Genomic DNA, 21,998 nt, shown 5'->3' on the forward strand with positions numbered 1-21,998 from the left:
TCGTTTTATTTGTTTGTATGTTTGTTTAGGCCTATTTTACGTGAGAGCAAGGTTAGATCCTAATTTGGAAACATTCATCTCAATAGTATTTTATTTGCTTTTGGTTAGATTAAATCTCAGTTGTAGCGCTATATATTAACAACGTATTAACCCGGCATCTTCCCCGCTGCTTCCTCGATTCGCATAACTTAGTCGACAGTTAGTAAAATCACGTGAATTAGGCTAAATGAGTAAAGTTTACTCAGTACATGTCCGCATACAGCAGTATCAGTAAAAAACTGAACCACGTGGTGGCAGTACACACCTACTCGTTGTGTGTTTTTAAAGTTATTTAAAATCTTTTCAGGGTTTTGTGCAACATTGATCACGATTCAACAGCGTTACCACGGTCTTTGCAAAGTTAGTGATTTATGCAGATATTGCAGGGAGTCTCGTGGAATTGAACGTATATGGATTTATCTATATCAAGACGAGTGATAAAGTGGTTAACATCCTTTGAGCCCTTTTCCCCAGCGAGCCCGAATGATCCCCCTGGTGTCCGTATTCACGAAGTGACTGTAGGTCTCTCTATAGCCACACGTCGGCTTTTTTCCTTTAGACTGAATGTAGCTGATTACTGGGTGAAATACGAAAAATTAATTCCAGTATATAGTTGAAGCGGACGCAAAGTATTTCCCATTTGTTTAACGCTAGTTTAATTGAAGTGGACTAACGAGTGAATTTAGTAGGTGTATTTATTAACCTATTATAAGTGATCGTGAGAAACGAAGATTGAAGGTAAGTATGTTTACGGGGCGTATGGGGACTCGGGGATTGCAGCCAGTCAGCATAAAAGTTTGTATGGGAGACTATGACGTCTCAGCTGCAGGACGTTTGACTGGTATGCGACCAAACGCCACCTTATTATCTTCATTATATGGGAAATATCTGAATCTAGAAGCAATGTGAAATTTATCATTAGGCTACACTTTTTATATAATCTATCCTGGATGATCTGTTATACGTAAAGATGTTTACGTGTTTGAGGACATTGCCCGTAAAAATAAGCAGCGGGTTTTACTAGGTATTCTCTCTTGCTGAACTCTGCAGGGGTGTAACAGCTTTCAAATGCTGGGGAGAGATTGTGTGGTCTTTCATCAATATATGATGTTTTTGTCACTCATTTGTTTTAATATAAATTGTGTTGAGAAAACAGATTACTGAATAGTAAAAGTAAGTGCTGAATACGGTTTTTGGGTGACATTCTCGCAATATCACCTCTTATACGCGTATTATTGTAATGCAACACAACTTTGCGATTAAATAGAACCGAACATATATTTTGCGGATACACGTTTTTTCCGTTTGTCTGACTGCTGCATTTCCCTCGGTCGCCCTCGGTGCGCTACCTGGCATTTCCATCGATCGCTCTCTATCAGCATTTGCTTTGGTCATTTTGCTTTTTGCCTTTTATGACCTGTTCTTCAGGGACACGCTCTGGCGCAGCCCTGAGACGCACCACCTGCTTTCCTCCTGATTTCGGTTCTTTTAAAGCCTGAAAGACAAACTGCTCCCAAATGGCTTCCCTTGGCTCCCTCACCTCCACGCCCGAGGTCTTTCATCTGGAGACCAAGTACATCGTGCTCAGCTACCTGGGTCTGCCCTCGCCCAGCATGCCAGGGGGGGCATGCGCCTCTGAACTCCCAGGTGAGGGGGTACTAAGACGGTGTGGGTTGGAGGGGTCCGCAGTCATGTGCTGGGAGTCCTGAGTATGATGGACAGGGTCTTGTAGGGTGGGGCTGTGGGGTTCAGCAAGGGCGTAACTTTGGCTGGAACATTGGGGGGGTTGAGGTCTCCACCCATTATGGGGGAAACATGATTATTGGGGGGGTTGTATTAGCTGGTTTTGATTTATTGGGGGGGCTACAGCCCCCTCATCCCCCCCCCCCCCCCCCCGTAATTTACGCCCATGGGGTTCAGCCTCTGACAAATAGGTATTTTTGACAAGGTTTGATCAAAAACCTTTTGATTATGATTGGAGTCGAACTGTTTCCTGTCTGTTCCTGGTAATACCTCCAGGTATTCTAGGCACTGCTAGCTGTGTGGCGTGGCACAGTGTGACCTGTCCATGTGAAGGAAGACCTTGGATTGGCGGGGATGCATATCATGTGACAGGCAGTCGCCTCTGCAGCGTCTAGCCTGAAATGATGGGATGATTTTATTAAGGAAACTGGTGAAAAGATCCTGTCTGAAAATGAGTGTCTATGGGAATGTGAGGTTTGGACGTGAATGTCAGACCCTGGGAAGGACCATGTGATGCGTCTGTCTGTGCTTTCCATGTCACAGTGGAAAATCCCTATGTACGCTAGTCATAGCCCAGTGTCTTCGGATATTTATCATAGTTTGCACATTATGGCCCACTCCCCACTGATGTCTGTTCCTGTAAGTTGTTTTTGTCAGTGCCTGTCCGACCCTGCCCTTTAGCTCTCTTCCCTTTTTGGCCAGTAGGTGTCGCTGGTCATCCTGCTTTTCCCCTCTCTGTCTCATAGTCCTTCTGCCCTGGTGTGTTTTCCCTGCTCCCTGGGCCTGCATAGCTCTATGGGTTGAGTGTGTGACTCCGAAGCTGAAGCCCTCTGGTTGTGGGTTCGAGGCTGACCAGCCTCACCAGTTTGTTTTTATTTATTGGTTCTGTTTCACCAGTATCTGTTGTTATGTATCTTTGTTTTCCTGTTGAAGGTTTGCCCTGCTTGTGTCCTTTTCTCTTCTGGTTATGCTTGTACTTTTATTCCATATTAATTGTCCTAGTGTTGTATTTCCCAGTGTGTTGTTATTTCACATTGTACCTTGTTTCCGCCTGCATGCTGTACCATGACAGTTTGAACTTGTTCCTGTTTGAAACACCTGTAGTGATTTAAGGTGAGAGGCTGGGAGAGAGAACATGCACGGTAATGTGAGTGCCTGGGGAAAATAGATGTTAGCTATCTGGCTGATTGTGAAACATGTCATGTAATGTTTCTCCACAGACAGTGGTCACTGGGGACCAGTTTAATTTACAAAGTGCATCAATTTGTAAGAGTGATGCTAAAAACGTTGGTATCAGTCAATTATTACATCTTGCAGGCTGTGATTTCCTTAGAAACTCAAACAAAAATCAAAAACAGTCTTCATACTCTTGAAAAGTGAACTTGCATTCTCATGGGTCTCCTGCCAAGGTTTGTTTTTCTGGTTTTTAATTTGCACACAGGATTGTAAAAGCGCGTGTAGGCTTGCACGTGCACACATCTCCCAAGGTGAAGATAATCACTGCAGACACCACCATAAACAGTTCATGCGTGAAATTTAACCTCTCTCATTTTCTTTTAAATGTTATCGTGGCTTAATTTGTGGCAGCCGGAGGAGTGCTTAAGTTATGAAAGGTGGCCATGCTACCAGAACACTGATTCTCTCCAGCATTCCATGGTTCTGTTCCTCAGAGTTGTCGAGAAAGTAACTCTGACCCAGAGATCAGGTTAGGGAATATCTGCGAGTGCTGTCGTCGTAAGATTGTTGAGGGCCGGTGCTGAGCGACCTATGGTTGAGGTGTTTCTGTCCTCCACAGTAGGTGATGATGTGGGGGGGTGTCATAAGGCCTGCTGGAGGTTCAGAGGCCTGCCAGCATCATCCCGCCTGATGACGGCGAGTGGGCGAGGGACGGGAGTCTTTGAGCCCCATTTTCCACCCAGTCACTCTGCGTTCCGACAGTCTGTCAGGGAGAATCACTGCAGGCGTGATCTCATGCGAACAGGCCTGCTGGCACAGAGCCAGCAATCAGCCTGCAAAGGCAGCATGGCGCTCGACTGTGGCTGTGACAGTCACTGTCTCTTTGAACGGTTACCTTAATGGCAACACTTTATTGCTGGGGTACAAATACTTACAAGTAATACAAGTACAAGTAATAATTCATGAACATATATAGTCGCCATTTGAGATAAAAGATGCATCACGATTCATTAATGATGAACGAACATGAGGTCAGTATTTCGCCTGTGTTATTCATTACTTGTTGCTTCAGTAGTTCCTTCAGTAGTTCACAAAGGTTTAGAGAATCAACAGATGTAGTGAAATAGTAACTGCTTGGGATGAAAGATGCATCGCAATTCATTAATGATGAATAAATAGGAGATCGGTATTCTATTCGTATTCATTATTTGTTCCTTCAGTAGTTCGCAGAGGCTTACAGAAATAACTGATATTTTAACAAATGTAACTGAGATAAAATCTGTCACAATTCATTAATTATGAATTAACATTAGACCAGTATGTACTGTAATTAAGGCTTAGTTTGTGGTTGATTAATACATAAGAAATAGCATAGTACTGTATTATTTGTGCCCCGTCAAGCAAAGTGTTCCCCCTGTAATTAACCCTTTGAGGGCTTGCTAACCCCCCCATGCCTCTTGCTGAAGCTGCTGTCTTCTGTACTCTGCGGGTGACACCGTCTTGCCCGGATGTGCCCCCTGCAGCAGAGGCCCGGTCCGTCCCGGAGGACAGGGAGGATGAGCGCTGCCGGATCACGGAGGAGGTGCGAGAGGAGCTGCAGCGGATGGAGGGCAGTGTCTCCACGTGTGAGTGTGCTGCTGCAGCTCATTGGAAATCAGTCTAACTTCCGCCTGACGCTCCAGTCCTCCTGCAGACGTGTGTTCAGTTTTCTCAAGCGTACAATCTGACTGCCCCCCACTATCTCTAGGGTTCAGCTCAACAGATCCCCGGTGCTCTGTGGGGAAGAGCCTCGCCTCGCTGGGCTTGCACGTGGCCCATGAGCTGCAGGAGCATCTGGGTCGTGCCCTGCAAACCCTCCTCAGTGCGTGAGTACCTCATTCCCTCCCTGTCAACTAGCCAGAATGCTAACGCTAGTACGAATGCTAACGCTAGTACGAATGCTAACGCTAGTACGAATGCTAACATTAGTACGAATGCTAACGCTAGTACGAATGCTAAAGACACGACCTTCTTGTCCCTTTGTTAATTGTGTAAGAGCCTCTGCAGAGTGAACACAGTGAAGACGTAGCTGTGTGTGTTGCAGACCCCTGGATTATGAGCTCTACAAAGCTGCTGTACAGGATGTGTCCACTCACGCAGAAGGGGGCTGGACCAAGGTCAGCATTCTCGACCCTCCATGAAGAGTGGCCATATTGGCCTTCCCTGGCATTGCCATGGAGCCCTTAGTGACATCAACCCCCCCACACAGGTCCTAGTGCCCTTGGTTTTGCTGCACGCCCTCCATGAGGAGAACCAGCCCTTGGAAACACTGGTCCCTTTGGGAGTGCACTACTTAGAAGAGGCTGAGGCTGATTACATCATTCGGCAGGGTGGCTGGGTAAGGGTTCGAGGGGGCAGGTGGGCAGGGGGCCATGTGGGGCCGTGTTGCCGTAAATAAGCTGCCTTGACGATGCCGCTTAATACAGTTTTGTTAGTTTATATTGCACTATTGCACTTTTTTCAATTCATGCCTTATAAGACTGTAAGTACTAGAGCGTATTACACTGTTTATCCACAAGGGTGCGCCAGTTATCCATTATGAGTATGTTGGTTTTCAAAGCATTATTTTGATAACGGTGCATAGTATTCTGATGTTTCGCTGACATTTGCAGTGAGATTCCAGTGGGACCTTTATTATGACGGCGCGGGCAGAGACCACAGGCACAGAGACCACAGGCGCGGGATTCTGTGGCTCTTGGACCTGTGACTTGCATAGGCGGGCTGACGCACACAGACAGTGGCTTACTGGACGTCCTCGGCGGTCTGTAAATAAGCCGCCTGTGACTCTAATCCCTTTGATGGCTGATGTCCCAGCTGCTGTCACATCTGCCCCTGGCTGCCAGGGCAAGCTGACTGAACCTTGCTTTGTATTGGACATCTTATATTTCATCCTGATTGGACCCCCTGACTGTACCTGACCCTGATTGGGTGCCTGTGGGATGGGTCCCAGTCTGATGGGGGATCTCCTCTTCTGATCCTCAATACTGATTACAAAAAGTATCTGTCACTGACCTCTGGCTGCAGACATTGGTACTTAAGCTCTATCCCTCCCCTCCTGTGCGGTCATATGCAGTGTGGACACACACACACACACACACACACACACACACACGCGCCATGTTTCCTTGTCAGGAATGTGTCTCCCCAGCTCTGGGCAGCCATGCAGGCCTGTTATAGCCAGAAGTGGAACATTCCAAAAAGTAGTAATCCAGACCACGATTTTGTTTCAACCAATTAGTTGAGTACTCAGTGACTGTGACTCTTAATACTCAAGTGGTTGGTTGAAACAAAATCTTACAAAATTTTACTTTATTTTCCACCTCTGTTTATAGTAATGTTGACTGGGTGTGTAATCAAGCAGTATTAACATCTAGCGTCGCGTGATTAGTGCCCCCTTGGTGTGGGTGGTGTCTGCCCCCCCCAGGTCTGTGGTGCGAGGGGTCACTCGCGTAGATGAATTTAATTAGGTGGTTTTCAGCCGAGGGCTGGTGTGACATTGTCTTTCTGCATTATTCTCTCTACTTTAGACACCACCCATCCGGCAACAGACCGGCATTCCTGTGTCTGAGGGTGGGGGAGGGTGGGGGCAGGGAGAGAGTGAGGGAGAGAGTGAGGGAGTGAGGCTGGGAAAGGGAGGCAGGGCTGGCTGTCACTGCTGTGGCGGACTCCGGACTCGGCCTGATCTCCTGCCTGGGCAACTCCCTGTCGGGCCTCCCCAAGTCTTTGGCGTCCCTGGGGGGGGGGTATCTCCTTGACTCCACCTCTGACAGCTGCGGTTGCTGGCTTATCGGCGCTCAGGTAGGACAGCTTTTAAATTTGTCCTCTGGATATCTGCCTCTTTCAGAGCTTGGCACGTGGGTCCTTAGCGGAACGGATGCGATTTAACCCCCCCCCCCCGGAATGGCAGGCCCTACATAGGTGCTGTCCAGGGAGTGGGTGTTGGCAAAATTGATTCTAAATTAATGATGCAGCCCAAACTGGGGTATTGATGCAAGGGCACGTGCTGATGGATTCCGTGTGACGTGTTAAGGTGGGAAAATCTGGGCAAGGTCAAGGGAAAATGTGGGTCCTACAGCTAATCCATCGAATCTAAAGACAGTAGTTAGGGCACCTATAACACTTACCCTCCCTAATCCTGAACATAACTATTATTTAAAGTAATTTTTTTTTAACTTGGCTGAGAACAAATGAATGCCATCGTAGTTGAATATATAGTTTGCTCTTCTTGTGGTCCTCGCTGTGTCGCTGTCCAGCTCGCTAAGCTGGCCTGATTATCGATGTTTATCCCGATGCCTGTTTTGTTGGTTAACTGATGCAAAAGTAAAAAGTTGTTGAAACCGGGCGGCTCTACCGAGTCGATCCGGTGGAGCCCGTCCGTCCTTTAATATCGCCCCGGGGAGTGTGAAAGTGCAGTCAGACTTGGGAGGGTGCGTCGCGGCTGTCTAAAAACCCCCCAACACGGGGGGTCGAGCAGGCACAAGCAGAGACGGCCGTCGAGGTGAACCTTGGTGAGTTGGCATGTCGCTAGGACCCCAGGACTGGTCATGTGATTTCCTGGTATCGGTGTCGGCTGAACTGTGTGACAGGGCACCTTAATGAGGCTGATGAGGGAATGTCACAATAATACCAGAGTCTGGAAGAAACGGAACTGTGCAGGCCAGAGGGCTGTCCTTGGGGGTGTCAGTGAGTGTGTGTCTAAGCTATGTATATGTGACACTATGGGGACCAAATGCCCCCACAATGTGGTAAAAAAAAACCTGCTATTTTGACATTGTGGGGACCATTTTTTTGGTCCCCATGAGGTGAAACTTAATTTTATGAAAAGCTGTGACTGCAATCAAAAAACAAAAAATGCCAAAAGTCTTGTATCTTGTTTGGTTACTTTTGGTTAAGGTTAGGGCTGGGTAGGGGGGGTCATTGCTATGATTAGGGTTTTTCCTATAGAAATGAATGGAGGGTCCCCACAAAGATATGAATACAAATCTGTCTGTGTGTCTCTTGCATGCTGCCTGGCTAAAAGTCTTTGATTTTCTCTCATATAAAAAGCAAAAGAGTCACTGTCGACTATTGACTGTAGGTCTTAAAGCGAGTTAGCATTTCAGTGCTTTAGATAGCATCACGTTCGTGTGTGTCGTCTTGCAGTCACAGTGTTGGGGCTGCTTGTGACTGCGTGTTCCGGAGGGTCCGGAACGTGTCCAAAAGCATTCAGAAGCATACGGCCTGATGTGTCTGCAGAACCTCTGGCCTGTTCCTGGCCGAATCTCTGTTATGTAAGTGACATTAGGCAGAATCCAGACGGCCCTGCAGCACGTTGGTCTTTCACTAGGGGACCTTGGATGCATATCCTCTATACCAGCCAGCAGGGGGAGCTCTGGGTACACAGCAGGAAGGCTGGGCCTGGAGGAATCTGCTACACAGGGACGAACGTGTGCCGGCAGGGAGTAACGTGCCGCGTAACTGCTGCCTGGCAGCCAGGGAGGGGAATTTCATCCCATCGGCAGCGGGGATATTGCTGCTGTTTCGGCTGTCCTGCTGTCAGGACTATTTGAGGCAGCCTGTGTGAAACAGGCACTGTATCTTTTCTCTGGAAGCCTTTTCTTGAGGCACGGGTGCCTGCGGTGGACTCTGAGGGCCTTACTTGCCATTAACACAAGGACAGGTAGGTAGGAGAGTTTTAGCTTTTCGTGTTTGGTTTGTATTGACTGTTTAGGTGGACAGTCTGGGGGTCTCCAAGGATTGGGTTGGGAAACTCTGGTATAGAGTGAGTGAGTGACTAAATAAAATCAGAAAGTGCTGCAGAAGTTCCACCCAAAGAAGACACGTTTCACTGCACTTGTCTTTTGTTAATATTAGGGTGTGTCACAGACAGCACACATTTTAGCTTCTATCCTCCTGAGACCCCACCCATTCATTTATGTCCATTGCAGTGGACATTTTGTTTTTGCATCTATTCCTCATGTAAGGAAACGTATTTATTCCTGTTGTGTACTAAAGAGGACAAGCTGTGAAATTAAAAATAAATTTAAAAAAAATCTAAATTGTAAGATGTCTTATTTCCCCCAAAGACAAATAACCTAAAATTGAAGGACACTTTTTTCCTTGGGTCTTAGGAGGATATAACCGTAAAATATTAATCTGATGAGTCTCCGTTCCTGTGCGAGGAACCTCTCCATGGTGTGCTGGTAAATGTTCTGAAGCCCTGGGGGGGGAATGCCACGCCCAATTCCTCTGAGAGGAGGCGGACAGAGGAGCACCTGACGTTCAGACCTGGGAGTGAGGGGGTGGCCCACGGCATGCTGGGCCTGTGAGACACCGAGGGAGCGTTCGGGGTTCCCTGTGTGCTCTGGCCTGTTGCGGGTAGTCTGCACCCCAGCTGGCGGGCGGTGCGTGCTGATTCTGTGAGGTATGTCAGACGGTAACGTCTCTCTGATCACAGGGGGTGCGGGATTGCGGGGCACAGAGGGAGCGTGGAGCAGGTATTGGCTTACCCTGCTGGTGGAGCCAGCTTCTTATTGGCTTACACTTTGTCTGGTGACACATATATGAAATTTCAAGCAGTTTGTGTATGAAATTATTTAATCTTATTTTATGGCGTTGGTTTGAGGGAAGAATGTGTGTGCCGGTGTGTGTGTGTGTTGCATGTCATCAGTACTGTTTGATCTTTATGTGTGTGTGTGTGTGTGTGTGTGTGTGCTGGGCTTTGGTAGGAAAAGACCTCTTCATGCACTCAGACAGAAAGCTGCCCCAGGGAATCATGGGAAATGAATATATCGCTCCCTCTGCAAATGGGCTTAATGCTGTGGTGCCAGGTGGCCACAGGGGTTTAATCCCTGGTTTCTCGTCTCGGTTTGAGGAAGCCTGTCTCTGCTGTGGAACTGAGATGCATGTCAGTGCTGGGAGGGGCTGCTAGGAGCTCACATGCCAGAGGGATCCGAACTGGCAGAATGGGCTCCGATGAGCCCATTCAATGTCTGCAATGAGAACAGTGACCTCTAGTGTTTGTCCTCCGCACATGCAGCGATGGTGGCAGTCTGTGGCATCTCTGATGGTCACTTTAAAGCAGCTTCTCTGTAGTATGGCTGGATTTTCTTCAAACTGAGCTGGTTAGATTGTGATTTTGACTTTATCGCTCACACTGTTTTATGGGGGGGTGTTAATATTACTATAAATAAATGGAAATAAGTCTGCTAAATATTCATGCTAAAACTTCATCTTTTGAATTGGGTCCTAGCCTTTCTCTGGACGTTTATGGTGATCATTTATAATGTGTGACCAATATGGACCCTGACAGGTATCAGATCTCCGAAACACAAGGCCTTCCATCGATTATTACTTTGAAATCTTGGACAAAGCAAGATCATTCTAGCATCTGCATTTTCCTGCTTGTCTGAACGGGTAACATGCTTACTGGACGTTTTTGTAAAATAATTTTGCTTTTGCCCTTGAATATCAGCAACTAGTCAATTAAATGAAACTAGATATGAGCTATTAATTGTTGCAAATACCTGCATTAAAAACATGTTCTGATTATGAACAGAAATTCTATTCTATTCTGTTCTATTGTATTCTATTGCTCTGGTTATGTGATACAAACTTGCCCCCCCATAATTGGCTCACTGGCTGCTTTTCCCCCAGCCTGAGGCACCTCCTGAGGGATTTTTCCCTCTACATGTTCCTGCTATCGACATCTAGGAAGCTGAAGGGGGCGGTATAGCATGTGGGACCTTTGTGGACAGCGGTTCCTGTACGGTGCCTGAGACACAGAGCAGATCTCTCCCGGTCGTGATCTTTAAAGTGTGTGGACAGAGGTTCCTGTACGGTGCCTGAGACGCAGAGCAGATCTCTCCCGGTCGTGCCCTTTAAAGTGTGTGGACAGAGGTTCCTATACGGTGCCTGAGACTCAGATCTCTCCCGGTCGTGCCCTTTAAAGTGTGTGTGGCAGTTAAGGATTATGTTGCATTGTTGCTCTTGGTGGATCGGGACCCTTTGCTTGCAAGTGAAACATCAAGCAAGTTGTATGAACCACAATCTGCAGGCGTCAATGTGCTACCACCATTGCAACAAGCTGTTGATTCTCTCTTCTATACTGGTCTATACTGGTCCCTCCCCTGGCGAATAATTTCAGAGATATGATTTGATACGTCTTTTTAAGAGGCCTGTCTGTTGTCATCATTTGTACTGTGACGCTCACTTTGAGCCCTAATCTTTCTGTTGAGGATTTTGATGATTGTTTATAATGTGTGAACAATGAGTTCCCTCGTAGGGATCAGATCTCACAAAAATGAGCCCTTCGATTGAATACTATTTGAAATCTTAGACCCTCAAATTTTGGACAAAGCCAGATCATTCTAGCTGTCTATGTTCCTGCTTTTCTGAATGGACGTCATGTCTAGTGGACATTTGGACAGCTTAAGTGAATGGGAAGGCGAGTGAACGTCAGCAGCCTTTACGGCCGGTTTGTGGGAAGTCCTTTCAACGCCGCCTTTCTTCAGCCTCATCTGATTCCTGGGTGGTGACATCATTTCTCTCTGTGATGCTTTCAGGGCTCTGTGATCAAGGGGGACCCATGTGACGCCATCGCTGAAGACTGTGACGATATTTGCATCCTGTCCATGGAGCAGCAGCCCGACCGACCCAGCCCCCCCGCGTCACCCTCAGGCACTGAGCGAGGAGAGCCCTGCTCCTGGCAGACAGGCAGCCCCCCCATTTCTCTGGTAGTCACTGAGTCCTGGTCCCAGGTGGACTTCATGGACCCCGAGGACATCAAGAGTCTGGATGGCAATGAAGGTGCGGTGCTGGCTGAGGAGCACAGCGAGAACAATTCCTCTAACTCTGACATCGTCCACGTGGAGAGGGAGGAGGCGGAGCTGCTGGAGTCTGGGGCTGAGGGAGAGGAAGAGGAGGCTGAAGAGGAAGAGGTGGAGGAAGGAGCAGGGGCTGAAACCGTGCTCCCAGAACTCCAGGAGAGTCTACTGAGTGTGCTGGGCGGTGAGAGTGAACTGATGGAGCTGAAGGTGGAGCTTAGCAGCCCCGCCCCCTCATTTGACCCCACCCCCTCAGTTGGCCACACCCCCTCGTTTGACCCCGCCCCCTCAGTTGGCCACACCCCCACAGTTAATCCCCCGCCTTTGCCCCTTGAGGCTACTGAGACCCAGGAGCCTTTGGCGTCTGAGCAGACCAACCCCATCCCAGCAGATGCCATTCTTGTGTCCCACATGGAGTCGTCCACGCCCGACGCTCCTGTGACAGCTGTCCCCACTGAGCCCCCACCCCCAGCTCAGGATCTTCCCCCTCTTCTTATGGAGGCAGACCTGGTGCCGGAACCAGAATCTGAGCTGCCGGGGGAAAGCTTACAGCACCCAATCCTGTCAGCAGAGGTCCAGCTGCAGCCTACAGCTACAGCACCCCCCAAAGCGTCTGCGCAGGAATCCTGCAAAGCCCCCCCTGGGGAATCCCCACTGCAGCCGAAGCCTGCAGCCACGACCCCCCCTAAAGCGTCTGCGCAAGAATCCATCAAAGCCCCCCCTGGGGAATCCCCACTGCAGCCACAGTCTGCAGCCACTACCCCCCCCAAAGCGTCTGCGCAAGAATCCATCAAAGCCCCCCCTGGGGAATCCCCACTGCAGCCGAAGCCTGCAGCCACGACCCCCCCCAAAGCGTCTGCGCAGGAATCCTGCAAAGCCCCCCCTGGGGAATCCCCACTGCAGCCGAAGCCTGCAGCCACGACCCCCCCCAAAGCGTCTGCGCAGGAATCCTGCAAAGCCCCCCCTGGGGAATCCCCACTGCAGCTGAAGCCTGCAGCCACGACCCCCCCTAAAACGTCTGCGCAAGAATCCATCAAAGCCCCCCCTGGGGAATCCCCACTGCAGCCGAAGCCTGCAGCCACGACCCCCCCCAAAGCGTCTGCGCAGGAATCCTGCAAAGCCCCCCCTGGGGAATCCCCACTGCAGCTGAAGCCTGCAGCCACGACCCCCCCTAAAGCGTCTGCGCAAGAATCCATCAAAGCCCCCCCTGGGGAATCCCCACTGCAGCCACAGTCTGCAGCCACGACCCCCCCCAAAACGTCTGCGCAAGAATCCATCAAAGCCCCCCCTGGGGAATCCCCACTGCAGCTGAAGCCTGCAGCCACGACCCCCCCTAAAGCGTCTGCGCAAGAATCCATCAAAGCCCCCCCTGGGGAGGCCCCACTGCACCCACAGTCTGCAGCCACGACCCCCCCCAAAGCGTCTGCGCAAGAATCCATCAAAGCCCCCCCTGGGGAGGCCCCACTGCAGCCGAAGCCTGCAGCCACGACCCCCCCCAAAGCGTCTGTGCAGGAATCCTGGAAAGCCCCCCCTGGGGAATCCCCACTGCAGACACAATCTGCAGCCACGACCCCCCCCAAAGCGTCTGCGCAGGAATCCTGCAAAGCCCCCCCTGGGGAGGCTTCACTGCAGCCGAAGCCTGCAGCCACGACCCCCCGCAAAGCGTCTGCGCAGGCTGCACAGGAATCCTGCAAAGTCCCCCCTGGGGAGGCCCCACTGCAGCCGCAGCCTGCAGCCACGACCCCCCCCAAAACGTCTGCGCAGGAATCCTGCAAAGTCCCCCCTGGGGAGGCCCCACTAAAGCTAGAGCCCCAGCCCCCAGAGTCGTCCTCTCCTTCTGAGCTGTCGGTGTTGCTGTACGGTGGCGCCGCCCTGGTGGCCATTGCTGCTGTACTGGCATATGGAGCCTTTCTCTACAGGAGGAAGTAGCAGAGATCCTTCTCCGCTGTTGCTCTGGTTATCCAGGATACTGCGGACACTGGGGGCCCTGGGCTGCTGGCACACTCGCACTCGCACACGCACACTTTCGTCTTTGTTTTTTCCCCCCATACATCTGTCACGTGTTCTGCCCTGTCTGCTGCGGTGGCGTTTTGGGCTTTTTGCTCTCTGTTCTCATCTGCTGCCCCAGCTCCATTCTCAGCAGCTCCCGAATTTTTCCCGTAAGGTCCCAGTTTGCTCCTGCACTGTGGAGAACCGCTCACCGTGTGCGATGTTCATGTTGCATAGAGCCACCCTGGTAAATCTCAGACAAATATTTACCAACATAGGGGGGTAACCTGGTTTAGATCATGTGTAGTTGACTGGAACATGTTAAAAATACAAATGCCATACAGCTCAGAGTAACACACACACACACACACTCACTCTCACACACTCACTCACACACTCACTCACACACTCACTCGCTCACACGCACACACTCACTCGCTCACACGCACACACTCACTCTCACACACACTCACTCACTCACACTCGCTCACACGCACACACACTCGCTCACACACACACACTCACTCACACTCACTCACACTCGCTCACACGCACACACACTCGCTCACACACACACACTCACGCACACTCACTCACTCACACAGTCACTCTCACACACACTCACTCATGCACACACTCACTCACACACACACACTCACTCACACACACACACACACACACACTCACTCACACACACTCTTCAGTACTTTGGTTTGACAGCATCAACTGTACTGAAAACCATGACATCAAAGAATAGACCCCCCCTCCACACTCCGCTCTTCTGGGAAAGAGGAACAGCCGTTGTTCAACCTGGTATCTGTTCATCCAGACTGGTTCTGCTAACCATTCACTGCTATACACAGAAGGAAGTAAGGATTGTCGTTGTTCTTGATGAATGGACACTTGTTCTGTTTTTCTTCTTTTTCACTGGGATGTCAGGCCTGCTGACCGGGTCTGGGTCCTTGGTGTCATTTTTATTTCACACGTACAGCTCACAGCACTCAGGGGACCAATTGGGCCTGGCAGAGCCGTCTGAGTGCAGCAGCACCTAAACTCTAGTGTTCCCTAGTTCTGTTGTTCCAAGGATTGTTGGTTGTGGCCCGGTGGCCATTGCTGGCCTTTCTGGGGAATCCGCTCCAATATGGCCACCCTTGGTCCAACTCTGAGTACATGGAGCGAGCTTTCTGGCCACAGGCACGAATGGCGTACAACCCTTGCATAACACTCGAGAGTTTTTTGCACTGGAGAACTGTTAGAACTGTACAGAAATGTCACATTATAGCCAGCTTTGCAAATCTGTCTGAAAAACAGAAACCCATGCTGTTCGACAGTGTCAGGTTCATGGCTGACTTTTGCAGCCTCGTGGTTGAGCCCCCCCGAATCTTAATGGGGGAGGGGCTACCCTGATTCGCGTCGATCTGCTGCAACCCAATAATGCGTAGTAACCACCGTGTGGATCTAGTGAAGCAGAGCAGCAGAACAAACGCAGGTGCTATTTTTAAGCCTGCTGATGATCCTGTTATCGCAGCAGCACAGGAACCATCAAACAGGTGCAGGGAACCTCAGCGGGGAACCCGTCAATTTGAAACAGCGACGTTCTGAACACGGAGATCGAGTCCTTTGCGCTTTAGACCCCAGTCCGATATGATGCTAGTGTAGAGATTATGCAAATTAAGGTCTAAGAATGCAGGAGAACATTTTGCCACAAGGTTGAGGTTCTGTTACATGGCAGGAGTGAGATTGGTGTCAGGGAGTAGTTCCTTCATCTGTGGACTGTAACACCCCTCATTAAGGGGTAATGATGCGTAATTCATACATCCATGGTAGTGGACCTGGTTAACTGTTAGCATGTATAGATAACCTCTAATTACAAGCTGGAGAGTACTAGGTGAGAGGTTCAGGGGACATCAGGCAGCAGTTACTTTGGTAGTTTTTCTTCCAGGAAAGATGTTGGTACGTATAGGTAAATAGATTTTAATTGTGCAGGAATGAATGTGCAGTTGCGGAAAATGTTTGGAAAAAAGTACTATGGCTGCCCCAACCTTGTGATTTGTACCCAATTGTATCTGCTAAGTCCAAAAACAATAAAGAAGTAAAACAGAATTGTCTTCCATGAGGTCTTTTGTGAAATTATCTGAACAGTTTTCCTCAGAATCTGGTTGAAACAGCACCTTGCGAAATGCCTTGTGTGTGAGTCTGACATCATACAGATTCATACAGCAGCTTTCATCCATTTGCGCTGTAATCTTTTTTTAGCAAGATGTTCTTTAACCCCCCCCCCCCCGCCACCATTATGTCAGCAGCCACCATAAAGACCCCTCTGCATCTTCACTGCACCAGGCTATGTTTACATGCCGTCAACTCAGGTGTCCTACAAAAAAAAAAAAAAAAAGATTCAAACCTCAATTCATCCCTTAATGACTCTCCTCTTCCTTCTCTTGACTAAATAACACATTCAGTCCCAAATTTTTACATTTCTGAATTTATTTACCCAAGCCTGAAATATTTACCTCACTTCTCCATTTCAGAACTCCTGCCAATTGTGCTCAAATGTGTTCCAGAATTCTTTTGGAAGCCCCTCCCCCACAAACCTTTCACTTTTCAACATTTTACCAAAACCTCTCTAATATAGTATAATTGACTCATTATCCCAACATTTACTGATTACTACATAACTGGCTGTACAATAGAAATAAGGTACATCCCAGATCAAAGCATTTAAAACTTTTATTTACATTGAAAAAAATAATTTATGGCATTTAAAAAGCAGCTCAACAGACCTACATATCTGGGCTGTGAAGACACTTAACGCTGGGATGCACTCCTGCACGTGAACTGAGGACAGGAGGCCTCCTTGCCTCTAGGGGGCAGCAGTACTCCAGAGAAGAGACAACTTGGTATGCAAGAGAGTCATTTGAGTCCAGCACATAGCCCATTCAGGAACTATATCCTGGGCAAGCAATGCTCAGGGATCTAGCGGCACTGCGGCCAACGAGTCTGCGGCCCGTTCTGGGCAGGGACCCGAGCTCAGAGGCCTGTGGCTTCAGGCAAGGCCGTGCTTGCTGCTGGGGGGACAGGGCAGCCAGCCTGGCCTCCTGGAGCTCTCTGTAGGTGGGAGGGAGACATGTATCACATTTATCGAGACCAGGGGCGATTGTAGTATCTCTTACGGAGGGGGGCATTAGAGAGGCCATAAACCAATCAGAGGGGGCAACCAAATTGAATTGGTGACTGATTGGCCCCCAGGATGCCTCCTCCCTATCAGCTCTCAACCCCTGTGACCCCACCCCTCCATACAGCCCTGCTTGGGACAGACCTTTAACACATTCCTGGTAAGTCGTGCATCTGCTTGTTCCCTAACATACATTAGATGTGGTGTCACCCAAAAATACATACTGACTCTGCATTATAGAGTATGAAAACCAGAAGAGGAGAAAGGGTTTCTTTCGAGGATGCAAATCAGAATCACAAAAGTACTGCCCGAGTTCATAATATTTGCCCTAACCAAAGCTTATTAGACCCTGAAAAGTAAATTTGTCAGGAATTTTTTAACACTCGCCCATGCAGGCTATTAACAGACTGCACCTCTCCAACATAGCCGTCCGGAACTTCTCCACGTTGAGCTCCTTGCGCAGCTGATCTGCGACAGTTGCGGTTCCTTCCTTACGCAACAGTGGGTGTCTGCACAGCACAGACGCAGACGGGCGCAGGGTCGGCTCTGGGTCGAGCATCATCTTGGACATGCGGACGGACAGTGCTTATCGGCATTTGCAGGTCATAGCATTAGCATTTACCACTAAAGCCCTCAGAAAACAAGAACCAAGCATCCCATGTCTGTTTAGTGATTTTTGGGGTGTGGGGGCGGGAAGGAGGAGGTGAGGGTACCTGGAGGAGGCTGTGGAAACCAGCACTGAGCTCCTGGGGGAGGGGGGGCAGCTGGGCCTGCCGTAGCCTGTGCCACTCGTCTCCGTTCTGAGGAAGCGGAGGAGCACCTGCTGCTAGGAGTACAGTCAGACCCAGGGCGAAAATGTCCGCTCTGGGAAGGTGAGTGAAGTCCTGCTTAATTAGGGCAGAAATTATGGATTCATGAGGGTCTGGGAACTAGCCAAACAGATTACAGGGTCAACACGATGCCCAGCCACGGCGGGAAGGCGTACCTCATGGAGAACCTCGCTGGCCAGGAAGCGGCTGTCCCCTTCCTCTACCTGGGGGCTGCCGATTGAGGTCACGTGACCCAAGTCACCTGACGACCACACAGAACCATTTCCCGATTGTCAGAGCACATATCACAGTAGAGTCTCGCTTATCCGACAGAAACGGGCCGGCAGAACGTCGGATAAGCGAAAATGTTGGATAATGGGAGGTGTTAAGACAAAGCGTATTAAATGTCAAACAGTGACAGTGAGTGAGCGAGGGTGGGGTGAATGACAGACACATGAGTCATAGTGTAGACGGGTGTGCCACTGTACAGTGGCGGGGTAACTAATTAGCTGCGGTGGAGTCGGGAGCAATAAAAAACAAACTGCGCTCACAACTTGCAGTTCTTTTTGCAGATTGATGTGGTTTTTTTTTTTGCGGTGGGACATCGGATAATGTCGGATAAGCGAAACTCTACCGTACACATACCAATGGAACGAGCTTCATAGAACTGGAAGTGTTTAAAATCTATCCAAGCGAGTCTGGAGGAAGGTACCGATTTTATAAATGACTCTCTCCGTGCAGCCTTCCTCATCTTCCTCCTCGCTCACACTCTCGGAGCTCAGAGTGGATTGGCGGCAGATGAAGATATTGCCTACAAACGGATTCATGATTTTAAAAAAATGGGCTTCATTACATTGGGTTTGTGTCCCTGTGTGTGTACATGCATTTGAGACTCACTGGGTTTGATGTCCAGGTGGACCAAACCAGAGCTGTGGATGTACTTGAGACCCATGGAGACCTGTAGTAGCAGATCTCTCAGCTCGAGCTCCACGAACAGCAACCCCTGTCGTTTCTTCTCTGTTATGGCATCACTGAGACTTCCTCCTGGACAGCAGAGGCAAAGGGAAGGCGGTGCCACTGGATGCCATGTCTGTCACTGCCACGTCCCCAAGCAGGTGTCCAGACCTACCATCACAGTACTCATTCTGGATGATCATGTGATCATCCTCCGCCCATGCCGAGTAGTAACGCACCACGTGGAGGTGATGACCCAACACTGCATGTGCATAGACCTCCTTCAGGGCCAGCTGCCTGTGAGCAGGAGGACAGTCATGACTAAAGACCTTCTTGCATGCCAGGTTCTGAGATGCCAAGCAACCACTCAAAGACAAAGGACATTTTAGCAAGAGACCTTCCTGCTAATAAAATCAGCAGCCAGACTGCAGACCACATCCCAGCATGACTGTTTCAATAAGATCCATCACTAATGGGGCTTTTCCACTGCCACCAAGAACTGATCCGTACCAGAGCTGTAACCGCACTGATTGGTCGAAATGCACTGAGATACCAGTGTTCTCTGAATGGATTATCTGAAGGAAAAAACATATTATTCATTATTAGTAGCAGGGCACATCGCAATGCATTCCCGAAAACTCGGAACTTGAAAATTTCCATTCTCCTACTTAAAAAAGTACTATAGAACAGCTGAACAGAATGGATTCGTAATTCAAATTTATGCAGCGAATGCTAATTCCGTTAGTGTTCGATACTTGCATAATGTGGCAATTCTCACAGATGTACTAATGGGAATTAGCATAGTAAAATAATAATAATAATTGCACACAGTAAATCATAATGTACACCGTGTGAACAGTGAATAAGCTTCTCCTTGGTTTTACATCGCTGTTGCTCTCCAAGCCTGGCAACGCCTTTACCAAGTTCACCCATCTGCAGTGGAAAACCGAAGCGAGCTGGAACCGCGCTGTAACTAGTCCCTCTTAGCGGTACGGCTCAGGTATGGGTTGGTTCCTGTATGTCAGTGGAAAAGCGCCAATGTCCCACTTTGTAAATTTTCCCCTGTAAAAATTAGGATTCTCTGCTTAAAAACACCCCACACTCAGAAAACTATTTTGTTGTGTTTACAAGGGACAGATGGAACCACAAGGAAGTTATGCTCTGTGAAGTAATGAGACCAATGCTAAGCTAATGAGACCAATGCTAATCTAGCAGGACGAAAGCTAAGCTAACTACCCAACCCACAACAAGGACTCACTCGTCAGCTGATCCGGCCAGGGGCCGGCGGGAGCGCTTGATGGCATACAGGCAACCATCCAGCCTCTTCACACACTTGTAGACTGTGCCGAATTCCCCGGTGCCAATGCGGCCCAGCTCGAGGAACTCGCTCTCGTAGCGTGACAACATGGAGGCCTGCACAGCCAGTCTCTGCAGGTGGGGTTTGGAGGGAGTCACAGTCAGTCAGTCAATCCGTCAGCAAGAAGAACGCGGTTAAGGGACGCAGGCCTCTTGGCTCGTTTTACGGAAACTCAAGCTTGACAAGAGCACTGAAATCTCAGCTTTTCAGTCTGCCCAAATTCAATGGTTTCTTTGGGGCCCATCCCCTCCCCTCCCCTCCATTTTAAAGATTTGGACAGAATATTGATCAGCTGCCAGCCTTGCAAAGATTTGTGGGACTAGCATTCACTAAACTTAAGGGAGGGGTCAGTAGGGGTGTTTCACCTTCTCCTAAAGAAAGAAATGGATGGAATCTGACCAAATTCCCACTGAACCATAACATACTGCGAGATTTTATACCTTAGAGGGAAGAAAAGCCTCATCCTCTGATGAATTACCATCCGTCTTCTCTCTGGGGGAAATGGAGCATAGCGCTTATTGGCCAGGATCCATTATTCAGCAAAATGATACTTTATAGCGATAGCAGCTTAAAGGACCTCAGGGAAACTGCAGGAATGATGCAAAGGCAAAACAACACCCAGCACGCGGTCTGGCTACCTCAGCTGGCTGACTTCATCATCCTCATCGCTACGGCTCTTCCGCTTGTGCTCCCCACTACGGCGGAACGTGTTGGGGGTGAAGGGGTTCACGTTGACTGACGGCATGTGACCTTGACGGGTGGGGTCAGAGGCACTAGTGAAACGCAGGACCCTGTGACACAGTTTCCCGTTGGAGCTTGGCAGGGCTGACTTGGACAGCAGGCTCTATAGAGGGCATTAAACACGTCACGCACGTTATCTTTAGGGTGGAGCTATACTGGTCGAAACCATTTTTAATAGTTTGCATTTGCACGGACTTTGGGTGTGCTGGGCGAGTCGCACAGCCTGAGTTTCCTCCAGGTGGCGTAGTGCAGGGGGGTGCTGGAATTGGCGGGGGAGTCCGGCACGCTACGTGCGCAGTGGCGCGCGGTCTGCGGGGTCCTGCAGGCAGGGCCGGGGCTCCGCGCGCCCGGGAGCCCCCAGTCCCAGCTGTTGTCGCTGCTGTCTTCCTCGCAGCTGGAGTAATCGAGCTGCTGCACCGTCCTCTCCCTCACGTTGGCCACTTCCATCACTGCCACAACGGGGGAGGCACAAGCGACTGTAACAACGCACCTTCCCGGACAGGACGATTCATCTACGCTGATTCCGCAATGTTTATTTTAAGGTCCAACAAAATGAACGCAGGAATTTGCATTTTATAAGAGGAGCCGCTTGCAATGTAAAGCCCCTGCCTGTCTGATCGGCCTAACTGCCTTTGAGAAATATGGCTTAATTAGCGTTTTATGAAGGCCTATGCGTGAGATATTTTGGGACGTTCGTTTTAGTGCATAAAAGTTAAGACTCGGCATTATCTCAGCCGACTGCAATTACACACAGACGGGAAAAACAGGAAAAAACAAAAGTTGAGAAGTGCAGTTCCTAATCAAGTAATTTTAAAGTAAACACCTCTTTCCATTTGACGATGGAAGTAACTCCGTATTCGGACTACTTAAGCATTTCAGATCACGTTTAATAAAAGAATCTACCTTCGCGTTTGGATCCGTGCATGTGGACGGCGATTTGTACTCTTGTTAGTACCTACTCACTGCGGAACTCCAACAAGCTTAAATTTCCCGCGAAGTTCGGCTGAACGGAGCCGGATCCTTTTAATTAACTGGACGTCAGACAGATGGTCCCGCCCAGCGAGCTGCTGCACCTGAGCGGCCCGGCCGGCCCGTCGGGTGCGCTATTGGCTAATGTGTAACATACGGGAACAACAAAATAATAAAAATGATACGTACTACAGATACATATGGAT

The 21,998-nt window shown here is 49.3% G+C and overlaps 2 protein-coding genes across 9 annotated transcripts; one reads left to right on the top strand and one right to left on the bottom strand.

Annotated features, from left to right (window-relative positions):
• The first annotated feature begins 589 nt into the window (after positions 1-589).
• bcl2l13 (BCL2 like 13) lies at positions 590-15,893 on the top strand. Of its 3 annotated transcripts, none has more exons than XM_072716195.1 (7): positions 590-777; positions 1,468-1,686; positions 4,482-4,583; positions 4,706-4,823; positions 5,042-5,114; positions 5,207-5,335; positions 11,541-15,893. In XM_072716195.1, the coding sequence occupies exons 2-7, from the start codon at positions 1,557-1,559 to the stop codon at positions 13,728-13,730; spliced, it is 2,742 nt and encodes a 913-aa protein (XP_072572296.1). In that variant the 5' UTR covers positions 590-777; positions 1,468-1,556; the 3' UTR covers positions 13,731-15,893. The 3 variants fall into 3 exon arrangements, with proteins under 3 accessions (XP_072572296.1, XP_023681688.2, XP_023681689.2); XM_023825920.2 differs by lacking the exon at positions 590-777 and adding an exon at positions 831-880; XM_023825921.2 differs by lacking the exon at positions 590-777 and having other exon boundaries at positions 1,418-1,686.
• A 182-nt stretch (positions 15,894-16,075) lies between these two features.
• On the bottom strand, positions 16,076-21,921 carry wee2 (WEE2 oocyte meiosis inhibiting kinase). 6 transcript variants are annotated; one of them, XR_002839970.2, is made up of 13 exons: positions 21,727-21,921; positions 21,019-21,272; positions 20,721-20,926; positions 20,523-20,574; positions 19,984-20,153; positions 18,901-19,022; positions 18,669-18,815; positions 18,484-18,582; positions 17,948-18,033; positions 17,676-17,849; positions 17,376-17,524; positions 16,571-16,895; positions 16,076-16,161 (listed from the first exon to the last, which is right to left on the bottom strand). XR_002839970.2 is itself a non-coding variant. In XM_023825949.2 (12 exons), coding segments are annotated over exons 1-12 (1,629 nt in total). In that variant the 5' UTR covers positions 21,788-21,921; the 3' UTR covers positions 16,500-16,726. The 6 variants fall into 6 exon arrangements, 4 of the variants coding, with proteins under 4 accessions (XP_023681717.1, XP_023681718.1, XP_023681716.1 ...); XM_023825949.2 differs by lacking the exon at positions 16,076-16,161 and having other exon boundaries at positions 16,500-16,895; positions 21,787-21,921; XM_023825950.2 differs by lacking the exon at positions 16,076-16,161 and having other exon boundaries at positions 16,500-16,895; positions 21,779-21,921.
• Positions 21,922-21,998: the final 77 nt, after the last annotated feature.

This window comes from Paramormyrops kingsleyae, chromosome 1 (genome assembly GCF_048594095.1).
Source record: "Paramormyrops kingsleyae isolate MSU_618 chromosome 1, PKINGS_0.4, whole genome shotgun sequence".
In the NCBI taxonomy this organism is placed as follows: Eukaryota; Metazoa; Chordata; class Actinopteri; order Osteoglossiformes; family Mormyridae; genus Paramormyrops; species Paramormyrops kingsleyae.

Coding starts and splice junctions, on each gene's coding strand:
- bcl2l13 (XM_072716195.1), top strand. CDS start 1,557: ATGGCTTCCCTTGGCTCCCTCACCTCCACGCCCGAGGTCTTTCATCTG. Junction 5,115..5,206: donor CAGAAGGGGGCTGGACCAAG/GTCAGCATTCTC, acceptor CCCCCCACACAG/GTCCTAGTGCCCTTGGTTTT. Junction 5,336..11,540: donor TCATTCGGCAGGGTGGCTGG/GTAAGGGTTCGA, acceptor TGATGCTTTCAG/GGCTCTGTGATCAAGGGGGA.
- wee2 (XM_023825947.2), bottom strand. CDS start 21,748: ATGCACGGATCCAAACGCGAAG. Junction 21,273..21,726: donor GCACGGATCCAAACGCGAAG/GTAGATTCTTTT, acceptor CCGTTGTGGCAG/TGATGGAAGTGGCCAACGTG. Junction 18,583..18,668: donor CCACCTGGACATCAAACCCA/GTGAGTCTCAAA, acceptor ATCCGTTTGTAG/GCAATATCTTCATCTGCCGC.